Below are 13,079 nucleotides of genomic sequence, written 5' to 3' on the forward strand. Positions count from 1 at the left end.
GTCACGGATCATGGAAGTGAAACTTAAATCGGTCACAGGTTGGATTTATTCACGCACATTAAAAATATTTATTAAAAGCTTCTTTTTTTCACATTTTTATTTATAGTATTAACATAATAGGCTGTATATTAACCTAATGGGAAAGAACCGGTATGTCTATGTAGAATCAGATATTGAGCGCCCCCATATCTCTTCTCATAACACCTCTGCGACGATTCGACTGTGAGATTGGTAGTCGAATCAGGCTCCTCCTATCGAAGATTCGAATCGTCGACTATTCAGGGTCACCCCTAATGGTTTCTCTAGATAAGACCTTTATTTCTCATCTGGGATCGCTGTAAACTGTTTTTTGGATTTTGAGCTTCAACTGTTTGGGCTCCATTGAAGTCCACTATATGGAGAAAAATCCTGGAATGTTTTCATCAAAAACCTTAATTTCTTTTCAACTGAAGAAAGAAAGACATAAACATCTTGGATGACATTGGGGTCAATAAATTATCAGGAAATCTTAATTTGAAAGTGAACTAATCCTTTAAAGTTTTGATCTAAAGGCTTTACACTTAAATACTTGAAATTAGTTTTGTTGACAACTATAAACTGTGCCTACGTGTACATTTATTTGCAATAAATAAAATTAAAATCAGAATGGGTTATTTGGAGTGGATAGTGAAGAAAATGAGCCAACAAGTGTAAAGCATACACACTCCTTCAATGCCTTTCAAAAATGTCCCAGGATGAATCTCATGAAATTGCCTGAGAAAAAAAAAAAAACCCCAGCTGAAATCTAGACAAAGAAACTCAAATATAAGGGAACTTTATTTATTTATTTATTTATTTATTTGATCACTGCATATTCCCTAATCATCATATGTGGTATTTCATAGTTTTAATAACTTTACTATTATTCTAAACCATAATAAATAAAAGTGTAGATAGTAATAATAAGGAATAAGCAGGGATGTCCAAACTTTTGACCAATGGTGGTTTATTCTTTTAAATTACCAGATATTCACAATGAAACAATTCATTTTAATCAAGGCACTGTGTTATTGCAAACATCCCCCATATTCTATTTGGTCAAATTTTCTTCAAACCTAAGTCTATGATTCTAGTGTAAATTTCCAGGATCATGGGGTATATCATATTTTAGAAAATATTATTTAACATTGTATGGCATGTGGGAAATAATATTTCTCCATCAGTCCTACACGTACAACACGTTGGAGTTTAACAATTAACCAGACAGAGATATGCATGGTACAGTAATCAGTTGGATGTAGAATTTGCTGTTTATCAGGCAGCCATTGGATCATTTAAACAAAAATTGTGCAAGTCTATAAGGTGTGAGAGCAAGTCTATAAAATGTTATACAATCATAAAACCAAAGTATATGTTGCCCTCTCTTTGGGATTGTATGTTCAGTTGGTGTAATAGCTTATGAGTCTTTCTGCTTCTCTGACACCTGTGAGGTACGCTCCATGGGTCGTGGTGTAAAAGTTTACATGTGTAGCTTCACCAGCAAACAACACCTGAAAGTGCTTCAAAAAGAGAAAGAGAAATAAAATAATTTTCATCACTGCTTGATTTTGGAAAATGCAGTCTGCTACTTATCTTTTACACTTTACAGTTTACATAAGAATATGTGGATATGAGTATTGTTATTGTTGACTAAAACTAAAGCTATTAAAATGATTTTACTTATTTACTTAATTATTTTAGTAACTGAAATAAAATATGTATGTTAGATGAAAAGCTTTGCCTTGTCAACTAATTGGTGTAAAATAAGTAGTGCTGTCAAATCGATTAATCATGATTAATCGCATCTAACATGTATACAGTGGTGGTCAGAATTATTGGCACCCTTGGTAAATATGATCAAAGATGACAATAAAAAATAAATCTGCATTGTTTATCCTTTTGATCTTAAATTCATAAAATTTGCAAAAATCTAACCTTTCATTGAAGGAAAAGAATTGAAAGTGGGGGGAAAGTCACATTATGAAATAAATGTTTTTCTCCAAAACACGTTGGCCACAATTATTGGCACCCTTTTGTTAAATACTTTTTGCAACCTCAAGATAACCGCTCTGAGTCTTCTTCTATAATGCCTGATGAGTTTGGAGAACACCTGACAAGAGATCAGAGACCATTCCTTCATGCAGAATCTCTCCAGATCCTTCAGATTCCCAGCTCCATGTTGGTGCTTCTTCTCTTCAGTTCACTCCATTAATTTTCTTTAGGGTTCAGGTCAGGGGACTAGGACAACCATGGCAGATGCTTCATTTTGTGCTCAGTGACACATTTTTGTGTTGGTTTTGATGTTTGTTTTTGGATCATTATCCCAATGGAAGATCCAATCATGACAGAAGCGGTCAGGTTTTGATGGTATTTGATAGAATCCATGATGCCATGTATCTGAACAAGATGTGCAGGACCTCCAGCAGAAAAATAAGCCCACAACATTAAAGATCCAGCAGTATGTTTAACCGTGGGCATGGGGTACTTTTTATCCATGTGTGCACCAAACCCATCTGGTGGGTTTGCTGCCAAAAAGCTCTTTTTTTAGTTTCATCTGACCATAGAAGCCGGTCCCGTTTGAAGTTCCAGTTTTGTCTGACAACTGAATATGCTGGAGATTGTTTCTGGATGAGAGCAGAGGATTTTTCTTGAAATCCTCCTGAACAACTTGTGGGGATGTAGGTGCTGTTTGATCATTTTTTTAGGCATTCTGAGACTCAAGACTCAACTAATCTCTGCAATTCTCCAGCTGTGATCCTTTGAGAGTCTTTGTCCACTCAAACTTTCCTCCTCACCACGCATTAGGACGATTTAGACACACGTCCTCTTCCAGACAGATCTGTAACATCTTTAGTTAATTGGAACTTCTTAATTATTGTCCTGATGGTGGAAATGGGGATTTTCAATGCGTTAGCTTTTTTCTTATAGCCATTTTCTATTTTGTGAAGCTGAACAAATTTTTGCTGCACATCAGAACTATATTCTTTGGTTTTTCTCATTGTGATGATTATGGGAATTTGGTTTACACATATTTGTACTCCTGTGGAACAGGAAGTCATGGCTGGACAATTTCATTTATTTCATAATGTGATTTTCCCCCCACTTTCAATTCTTTTCCTTCAATGAAAGGTTAGATTTTTCTCATTTTATGAATTCAAGATCAAAAGGATAAACAATGCATAATTATTTTTATAGTCATCTTTGATCATATTTACCAAGGGTGCCAATAATTCTGACCACCACTGTATATGTATGTGTATATATATATATGTTTTTTTGTTGTTGTTTTTTTTGAGTATGCTCATAAGCATAGTCTTAAATGAGTCAAATAAGTTCTTAAACGAACGAAAAGAGTTTTGAAAATAGGATGTGTCAGATCCGCGTCATGTGTGTCAGGTCTTAAAATGACAGCAGCCTAATAAACCTGTGACTGATGCAGCATATGTACACGTATCAGGACAATCAATAAACTTTGGAATTTTCAGAACGCTTTTAGCCTCCTGAACTCTGCATGTAAATCACGAATCGGCACGGCACGTCTCAGAGTGATTGTGAATTTGGCATCTTTGTGGACCCGTTGAGGTAAAACAGAGGGCCCCATTTCCTAGCTCTTGGGACATCAAAGGGCCCCTCATGTGGACTAAGTGCCAGATCACATTCCAACACACACCACACATACACAGACACACACAAAAACACACAAACATGCTTAGAGATTGTATGTACAGCTATTCTCAAAATGTGACTGGGCCAAAATGTACCCGTCATATATGTCAAGTGCATGTATGTTTCCTAGCGTTTAGACTTAGTTTAAATGACTGTATTAGTGTTAGTTTTAATGATGGAATTTTGTCTGTAAACCATAACTTCTTTTACATGCTTTCCTTTACATGCTGTCAAGTTTGGATTCGTTTTAAAGCTCTTTCCACATCTCATTCACCTATGTGTGTCACATGGCTGTCAAATGCATTTTAATGGTACTATGATGAAAATACACTCCTATCTGATACCTCCATAAATTATGCAAATCAAGCCACAAGACAAGACAAAGGAAAAGTTTGCCCGCCAACTTTGCACCTATGTCATTGGCTATTCCACCTCAAGGAAGTGTGTCGGCTTGTCTGTCATAAAAGAGGAGCACCAGGATTTTCCTGTGTGTTCTCCCGATTGCCCTGAATCATCCTTCGCCCACTCACGCACGTTTCTCCTGGACGTTGCGGCAACGCGCTTCCATCGCGCTCATCTTTCGGGACCACCATCTCTCCGGCAAAACTAACTTTCACATCCTCAGTTCAAACCCTCCCGCGGAAACGGAAAAAGCCAATGAACTGCAGCAACATTGAACCGAAACTCAGCAAGCAAACTGATGCAAGTACCGTTTCTGAATCTTAGATAATGAAACTGATTTCTGTGCTGGCTTTCAAGGACTGTTAGCAAAGGACTGTTAGTAAGTTTGCCACCTCTCTTCTCTCTTTCTCTTTCTTTACTTTCGCTTTTGTATATATGTGTATACCCTGTATTTAGATGTGTAACCTCTGTAGTAGTAGTTTTCATATATTAAACACATTATTCATGCTCATTCAACAAAAACCAGGTCACTTTAACATTTCGATCCTATACTTGCTTTACGTTTGGATGCTAGAATAGGAAGTCTTTCTCGTGGCCAGAGAAAAACCTTCCTTTGATAATATTCTGTGAGGAGCTAGAGGTTTGCTGGACAAACTGATAGTTCCTCTAAATAATTATTAAACAAGAACTAATCATATATGTAACTGATTATAATTAGTTGTAATTAATTCACAATATATGTTTAATTCCCCCTTGGGTCGGTATATGCATCATAATTAATCATAAAGCTTTATGATTTATTATATTCATATATCTAACCCATAAATCGATTAATAACTGTACAAAATCGCTACACTGAATAACTTTTGTAGCTTTAATAAAAAATAATCTATATTTAATTTATAATTTATGCAGTGAAAACTGTGGTGTTTGATAACTATTAAATTTCTGTATATTTCCTACCGGTTATATCAAATATTTAAAATAAACTGTCTTTATGTTGTTTCTACATTAATTTGGAGATTGAATGTGAAATTATTACAATATAAAATAAAAATAAATCTAAATATAAAAACTTTAATGTTAGGTGCAATTAACCATGATTAATTACAGAAAAATGTGCGAATAATTAGTTTTTTTAACCGATTGACAGCACCAATATATATATATATATATGTGTGTGTGTGTGTGTGTGCGTTCACATATGTATACACACACACACACACATATATATGTATGTACATATACAATCTTTTATGTTAGATGCAATTAATCACGATTAATTGATTTGACAAAACTAAAAATAAGTTGAAGCACTAAAATAATAAAAAAAAATAAAAAAATCATTACAAAAAATAATAAAAATGATTAAAAGAACAAAAAGTTACTAAAACTTAAAATGAAAACTGAAAATATAAATATAAGCTAAATGAAAAACTTATCAAACACTACTAAAGATTTTGTTCTATATACATGAAAATTAAATGTATGTATATAATGTAAATGTGACGTGCAGGGCGGGCGAGAGCCGTGAGGGAACGGCACACGGCCAGTGACGCGAGTGATAATGAGCATCACCTGCGAGGCGCGCCGGCCTCGAGTCTCTCACGGAGGAGCTCCGGAGGCATAAAAGGAGGAGCGACGTCAGTGAAGAGGTCCAGGCCTGGACTTTATGTTATGTTTTATTATGTTTGTGTGGCCGGCAGACGTCCGCGAGGGTCTGCCGGCATTACTTTCGTTTTGTTCTTTGTTTATTTTGGTATTAAAGTTTTGTTGAACGTTCGCCGGTTCGCGCCTCCTTATTCCCACATCTACGAACCGTGTTACATCGGTGCCGAAACCCGGGAGGAAGGTGGGACATGCTGTCGGAGAGCCCTCGCTGCTGAGGGGGATCGCGGTGCTGCGGAGTTCGGGCAGCGCGGGAGTGGGAAGACCGCAAGAGGCTGCCCGAGGCGGTGGTGCTGGAGCCTTGTGAAAGGTGGGACGAAGACCCGGATGCCATGCTCCTGGGACGAGGTGGGGTGGCTGCCGTCCAGGAGGGAGCGGAGGAGTCGCCGCCGTCCACCGTGGGCCGGAGCCTGCTGCCGTCTGCCATGAAGGGGAGGAGCAGGGGACGGGGGACTCGCTGCCGGCTGCCCTCAGTCGGAGGAGCCATCGCCGGCCGCCAGGAGGCGGTCGAGGATCGGGCCGTCCACCGAGCGTCCAGTGCCACCGCATGGCACCGCGAGGAAGAGCCTCTTGGCAGACTGAGGACCGAGCGGCAGTGTGTCTGGGAACCGGACCAAGAATTTTTTTTTTCTCTTTTTCTTCTCTCCCCTCTGTCGTTCTGTCGCTCCCCTTGCTTCCGTCTCCTTTCTCTCGTCTCGTCTGTCCTTACCCCCAGGTGCTGCGGCCGCCAAGACAGTACCCCCCGGCCTGCGAGGGGCGATGGGGGTATGTGACGAGCAGGGCAGGCGAGAGCCGTGAGGGAACAGCGCGAGTCTCTCACGGAGGAGCTCCGGAGGCATAAAAGGAGGAGCGACGTCAGTGAAGGATGAGAGAGGTCCAGGCCTGGACTTTATGTTATGTTTTATTATGTTTGTGTGGCCGGCAGACGTCCGCGAGGGTCTGCTGGCATTACTTTTGTTTTGTTCTTTGTTTATTTTGGTATTAAAGTTTTGTTGAACGTTCGCCGGTTCCCGCCTCCTCCTTCCCACATCTACGAACCGTGTTACAGTAAATAAGAACACTTATACAAGATATGAAGAGTTACCTTCCTTCCACTGCATTTATCATTAGGGGGAAGAGGCGACGCTAATGCCTTGTGTGCTTCCACTCCATTGACACCATTAGAAATAAATGTATAGGAGCCACGGACGTGAGGATCAGAGCCCCATCTGGTGATCAGGGTCTTTGAGACTTCTGGCACTGACCAGCCTGTGAAAGACCTGAGCAACCTTTAAAAGACATAAACAGAGTTTGTTATATATGAAGAGAGACACGATATTTGACAGAGAGAGATATTTGACCACAGTACAATGATCATGTATTTCATCATTATGTTACCATACCTCACACAGATAGCTGCAATTTCACTGTCCTGAAGACTCTCCATATACAGTGCTTCTCTACCTGTGATCCAGCCACAGAGAGCCGTGGGATGACGAGCCACTGTGTCGAAACCGGTGATCTTCTTGAACCACGTCTTTTTCCAGGTTTCTCCTTCGGACAGAGACTCATAAACATCTTTATCTTCAGGCCCCTCTTTCCACACCAGCTGAATCCCGGCACAGTCGTCTGGCCAGAAACTTTTCTCGAAAAACAGGAAAATTTTGTCCACTATCCCAAAGCTAAGATTCTCAATTGCAGATAGCTTTTCTTCTGGTAAGGACGGTTTGAACATGGTTGTCGCTTTGTCTTTGAGAACCCCCAGAGATACGGTGACAATCACATGGTCTGCCTCAAAGCTCTGTCCATTTTCACAGACAACCTTAACAGGATACCTTTGATCTTCACCACTGCCTTTTTTGACCAAGTCCCACTGGATGCTCTTGACCGGTGCATTACACTGGACAGTTCCTGAAGGCAGATCTTTCAGGAGAACATCCAAGATTGCTTGATATCCACCAGGTCCCAAAGTATTAAAAAATCCTCCCTCTAGAGCGGTGTAATAGCTAATCTGAGATGCAGAAAACTCATAGAGACTAGAGCAAGCCTCATCTGTGCATTCGATCCTCTTGCACCATTCAAAAACTTGCTGGCCGTCTTCTGTTGCAGCTAAAGGAGATTCACCAAAGGCATCGTCCAGATAAGCACCTAGAGATAGTTTTCTGTGCTTGCACTCAAGTTCATCATTAAAAGCCTTGTCGGTGAGCTTGTTGAAGTGCGAACACACCTGATCTACAACTGTTGTGGAGACCTGCTTCCCATCTTCTTTGAAAAAGTAATCTTGAGGAGTTAGAGAACGGGGTAAGCACATGTTTTTGCGTGCAGAAGGTCCCTCGGATAGCAGGTTCTTCTCTTTAGCAATCTTAAACAGGGGGTTTTCTTTCTGCCCGTGGATCCAGTTAGCTCCAACTTCAATGATATTCTCAGTGAACGGTTTAGTGGTGTGAACTCGACCTCCAATCCTCTCCTTTGCCTCAAGAACCAAAACATTTTTAAATCCTGCCTCCACCAACCTGGCTGCAGCAGCCAAACCTGCAAAACCTGAACCTATCACTACAACTTTGCCATTTTCTGGTCCTGTACAAGTACTCATTCTTTCTGTTTAGTTGAGCTGTTTAGAGAGAGAAAAGCAGAAAATGTATAGTCATAAGAACTAAAATCAACTCTTGCTCAGCAATAAGTAGCAAATAACAGAGAGTACAGGTGATATGAGTGAAGTGCACTATGCTCTAAAGGAGTTTCGTTTATGTAACAGTGCTTTAACACCTGTAACACCTGACCTTTGTAGTCCACTGATTCTTGAGATAAGGGACAAAACGTGTCCTACACACTAAAGCCCTCTTTATGTTAAAAATGAGGAAATTCATAAAAATGTTCAAAAAGTTACATCTAATGCAAACCTGTATACTCAGGGCATTCATTGCTTATATTTTTAATAAATTTTTTGTATTATTTTGAACTTTTCTCTATACTTGGAAAACACATGTAATTTAACCTGTCCTCAGCATAAGGGTAACAATGTAAAACTGCCTAACAAAGTGTTTAAAACGGCAACAAATGCAATACTATACAGTTAAATTGAAAGGCAGTAATACAAAAGGTACATTTTTCATTATTTTTTCCATAAAAAAATGCCTATCAAAGTTGTGTCCTCACTTTGCATCTACTCCATTAGGATTTTATAATTCTGAATAAATCAGGCAATGCCATGGTCAACTTTAACTGTTAGGAACCCTTTCCTATTTCGGATGCCACAGTAGGACACACAGTCCTGGAAGTTTTATTATATATATATATATATATATATATATATATATATATATATATATATATATATTAAATATATAGTACAGTCCAAAAGTTTGGAACCACTAAGATTTTTAATGTTTTTAAAAGAAGTTTCGTCTGCTCACCAAGGCTACATTTATTTAATTAAAAATACAGTAAAAAACAGTAATATTGTGAAATATTATTACAATTTAAAATAACTGTGTACTATTTAAATATATTTGACAAAGTAATTTATTCCTGTGATGCAAAGCTGAATTTTCAGCATCATTACTCCAGTCTTCAGTGTCACATGATCCTTCAGAAATCATTCTAATATGCTGATTTGCTGCTCAATAAACATTTATGATTATTTTCAATGTTGAAAACAATTGTGTACTTTTTTTTTCAGGATTCCTTGATGAATAGAAAGTTCAAAAGAACAGCATTTATCTGAAATACAAAGCTTCTGTAGCATTATACACTACCGTTCAAAAGTTTGGGGTCAGTAAGAATTTTTATTTTTATTTTTTTTTAAAGAAATTAAAGAAACGAATACTTTTATTCAGCAAGGATGCATTAAATCAATCAAAAGTGGCAGTAAAGACATTTATAATGTTACAACAGATTAGATTTCAGATAAACACTGTTCTTTTGAACTTTCTATTCATCAAATAATCCTGAAAAAAAATATTGTACACAAATATTTTTTACAATTGTACACATTAAATGTTTCTTGAGCAGCAGATCAGCATATTAGAATGATTTCTGAAGGATCATGTGACACTGAAGACTGGAGTAATGATGCTGAAAATTCAGCTTTGCCATCACAGGAATAAATTACTTTGTCAAATATATTCAAATAGAAAACAGTTATTTTAAATTGTAATAATATTTCACAATATTACTGTTTTTACTGTATTTTTAATTAAATAAATGTAGCCTTGGTGAGCAGACGAAACTTCTTTTAAAAACATTAAAAATCTTAGTGGTTCCAAACTTTTGGACTGTACTGTGTGTATGTATATATATATATATATATATATATATATATATATATATATATATATATATATATATATACATATATATATGTAGTTGTGGGATAAATCTTGGTATTTTTGTTATGTGCTTAAGGAAGCTAAAACTGAGGAAAAACAAAATGGCTCCACTGTACAACACATAAATATAAGCATATTCAATTTTATATAGACAAAAATATTCAATTTTGTCAGCTCCGTCAGATGTCAACTCCATCAGTTTTTATGTGTGACGGAGTTGACTTGTAAGCTGAGTTGGCAAGTTCTCACAAAAACTATTTATATAGTGATATATATTTTTTTCATATGGGGAATTATTATATTTACATACATTTGGCCTGATTTACACATCTTGTATACATAAAGGCCCGGTTTCACAGACAGGGCTTAGAATAAGCCAGGATTAGACCTTAGTTCAATTAGGATATTTAAGTAGCTTTTATAAACATACACTTAAAAAAAAAAACATTACTGGTGTGCATCTTGAGACAAAACAATGGCACTGACATATTTTAAGGTATGTCAGTGCAAATTGCTTTCAGTTAAAACAGCTCAAACATGCATTTTAGTCTACAACTAGCTTAAGCCTTGTCTGTGAAACCAGGGGTATATCTTTAAATCTACAGCTGACAATGACATGCACACAGACACACACACACCTGTTTGTATAGCTATCTTTGTGAGGACATATATTGATATTAGGGATGTAACAATACCCTTGTGTCACACTTTGATACATATCACGATACTGAACTCATGATACGATATTATTGCGATACTTCAAGGCATATGGTAAAAGGTTAACAAAAAATTAACTGTTGATTAAAATGCTAAATTTGGTACTACATTTGGGAGTGGAAATGAATAGGCTTGGACTTGCTGTGTTGGTAACCCAATGCACGGGACAATGATGACACCAGAACAAAAATATTCATGATTCTGAAGCTGAAAATGCCAAAATAAAATATGAACATGCTTGCACTGTCATTGACTAGATATATTTAAAATAAGGTAGGCCACCTTTTACAGGTAACACAAGACATTTGGCATTATCAGGACCTACAAAATGCATTGTTATACATTATATTCAACATTATAGTAGTTCAAGGTAGAACTGACACTAAAACTTTGTAAATTTGATTTTATTTTTTTTTTCACAGTCATTTTCATTTCGGGTGAATTATACACAATACATGTTGTCACTATCCACAATTCATATTGTTGCATTTCTTTATTGCAATAAACTCTCAAAACTAATTTCCTAACTGTTAAATAATTTCTTATTTCTTGGGCTTCACTTTTTGACTTTCTTTGTGTCTTGGGATTTTTCCATTGTGCACATCATGTGACGAAACAAGAAGTAGTAGTCCTTGGACACAATGACACTCTCACACACAACCAGAAGTTGAAGACACACACATTTACATACATTTCTTATTTGTTATTATATAAATATAATGAAATATAAGAACATTTCTTGAAACACCATACATGGTAAGGTTTGATTCTTAAGTCGTATGATTGCAGACATCCCAAGCTAAGCTATAGGCATATGCAATTATTCGTTAATTATGTTTAAATATGTAGATTACTGTTACTATTTATATAAGCTGCTTATACTATTTATGTAAACTGCTTTTATTTATTTTCCATTGCAACTTTAAACAGGTCTAAGGAGTTTGTTGTTTTCATGTAGCCTTGGCAACTAGCCTGAATAATATGCACATGAAATGAAACTTGTCAATTCACCTCACTGATAATTGATTGGTTGATTTGCCGAAAAAGGCCATTCGGGATGCTCTCTGTCATACATGCGCTACGCACACACGCACACACACGCACACACACACACACACACACACACACACACACACACACACAAAAACACACACAAAAACACACACAAACACGCAAGGTCTCTCTCTCGCTCCCTCTCCGTGCGCGCGCTGGTTTGAAACACAGTCTCTATGCGCGCTCTTGCTCGCTCGCTCTAGATTCCGGGAGATTTTAACTAATTTGCGGGCATCAGGGAGCCGCTATCAATATGCGGGAGACTCCCGGAACTTCCGGGAGACTTGGGATGTCTGTGATTGGATGCTCAAGCCATCCTGGATATTGTTGTTTGACCTATGTCTATAAATATGACCCTTTTTCCTGAATAAATCTGAGAATGCTTAGTACCACACTTGATCTGTGTGCCACACATCACAGGGGTTGAGGCGCCCGTTTCTAAACTGATGACCGAGACAACAAATATTCTACCTATGATTGAGAATTTAATCTAACACTAAGCCTAACCTAAAAACAGCCATTTAAAGTGTTTATTATACATGATCTATCCATGCACATTATTATTATTATTATTTTTATCACTTGTCACTCACATGGGATCACAGCAATATCAAACCCTAACGTAATGGACTTCATAGAGAGCAAACATGTCCAACGCCAGCTGCCCAAAGCTTAAGTCTTGGAGGACAGGCACAAATTAAATTTACATAATAGTTTCGGTTTAAAGACAGGCCACAGATCCTTTGGATTCACATTGAATTGAGAACATTTCTGTTGCTTCTACAGGGTGGCACATAGTAATGCTTACCTTTCTGGTCCCGAACAAGTACATTCTTGCTGCTTTGTTGAGCTGTTTATAGAGAGAAAAGCAGGAAATGTTGCCACAAAAAGCAAATAACAAGTAAGTAGCAAATAACAGAGAGTACAGGTGACACAAGTGTAGTGCACGAGCTCTAAAGGAGTAGTGCTTATAAACACCTGTAACACCTGACCTTTGTTTGTCTATACAATGTTTGTTTACTTAGATATCAGTCGACCATGGGCCATCCAATGGCAGATGAAGATTCAAATATTATTCAAATACTATCTCGTTTGCATTTCGGAGGCTGTATGATACTTACAAAATGTAATTGCTGCCCTGTAAAACTACATAAGCGAACACATTTTTTGTTTTCAATTCATACAGCTTCATTGGCGACCAGCAATGACAGTGTGAAGACATCAACGATAACGTTTTTTCAAAACGAA

At 37.5% G+C, this 13,079-nt stretch overlaps 1 protein-coding gene across 2 annotated transcripts; it reads right to left on the reverse strand.

Moving 5' to 3' along the window:
* Positions 1 to 968: 968 nt before the first annotated feature.
* Positions 969 to 13,079, reverse strand: LOC125270670 (spermine oxidase-like). 2 transcript variants are annotated; one of them, XM_048194534.1, is made up of 5 exons: positions 12,953 to 13,079; positions 12,640 to 12,681; positions 7,137 to 8,344; positions 6,839 to 7,022; positions 969 to 1,538 (listed from the first exon to the last, which is right to left on the reverse strand). In XM_048194534.1, the coding sequence occupies exons 3-5, from the start codon at positions 8,324 to 8,326 to the stop codon at positions 1,419 to 1,421; spliced, it is 1,494 nt and encodes a 497-aa protein (XP_048050491.1). In that variant the 5' UTR covers positions 8,327 to 8,344; positions 12,640 to 12,681; positions 12,953 to 13,079; the 3' UTR covers positions 969 to 1,418. The 2 variants fall into 2 exon arrangements, with proteins under 2 accessions (XP_048050491.1, XP_048050492.1); XM_048194535.1 differs by having other exon boundaries at positions 12,853 to 12,987.

The sequence above is a fragment of the Megalobrama amblycephala genome, linkage group LG6 (assembly GCF_018812025.1).
Source record: "Megalobrama amblycephala isolate DHTTF-2021 linkage group LG6, ASM1881202v1, whole genome shotgun sequence".
In the NCBI taxonomy this organism is placed as follows: Eukaryota; Metazoa; Chordata; class Actinopteri; order Cypriniformes; family Xenocyprididae; genus Megalobrama; species Megalobrama amblycephala.

Coding starts and splice junctions, on each gene's coding strand:
- LOC125270670 (XM_048194534.1), bottom strand. CDS start 8,326: ATGAGTACTTGTACAGGACCAGAAAATGGCAAAGTTGTAGTGATAGGT. Junction 7,023..7,136: donor ATTGCAGCTATCTGTGTGAG/GTATGGTAACAT, acceptor TGTCTTTTAAAG/GTTGCTCAGGTCTTTCACAG. Junction 1,539..6,838: donor ATAAATGCAGTGGAAGGAAG/GTAACTCTTCAT, acceptor CTCTTTTTGAAG/CACTTTCAGGTGTTGTTTGC.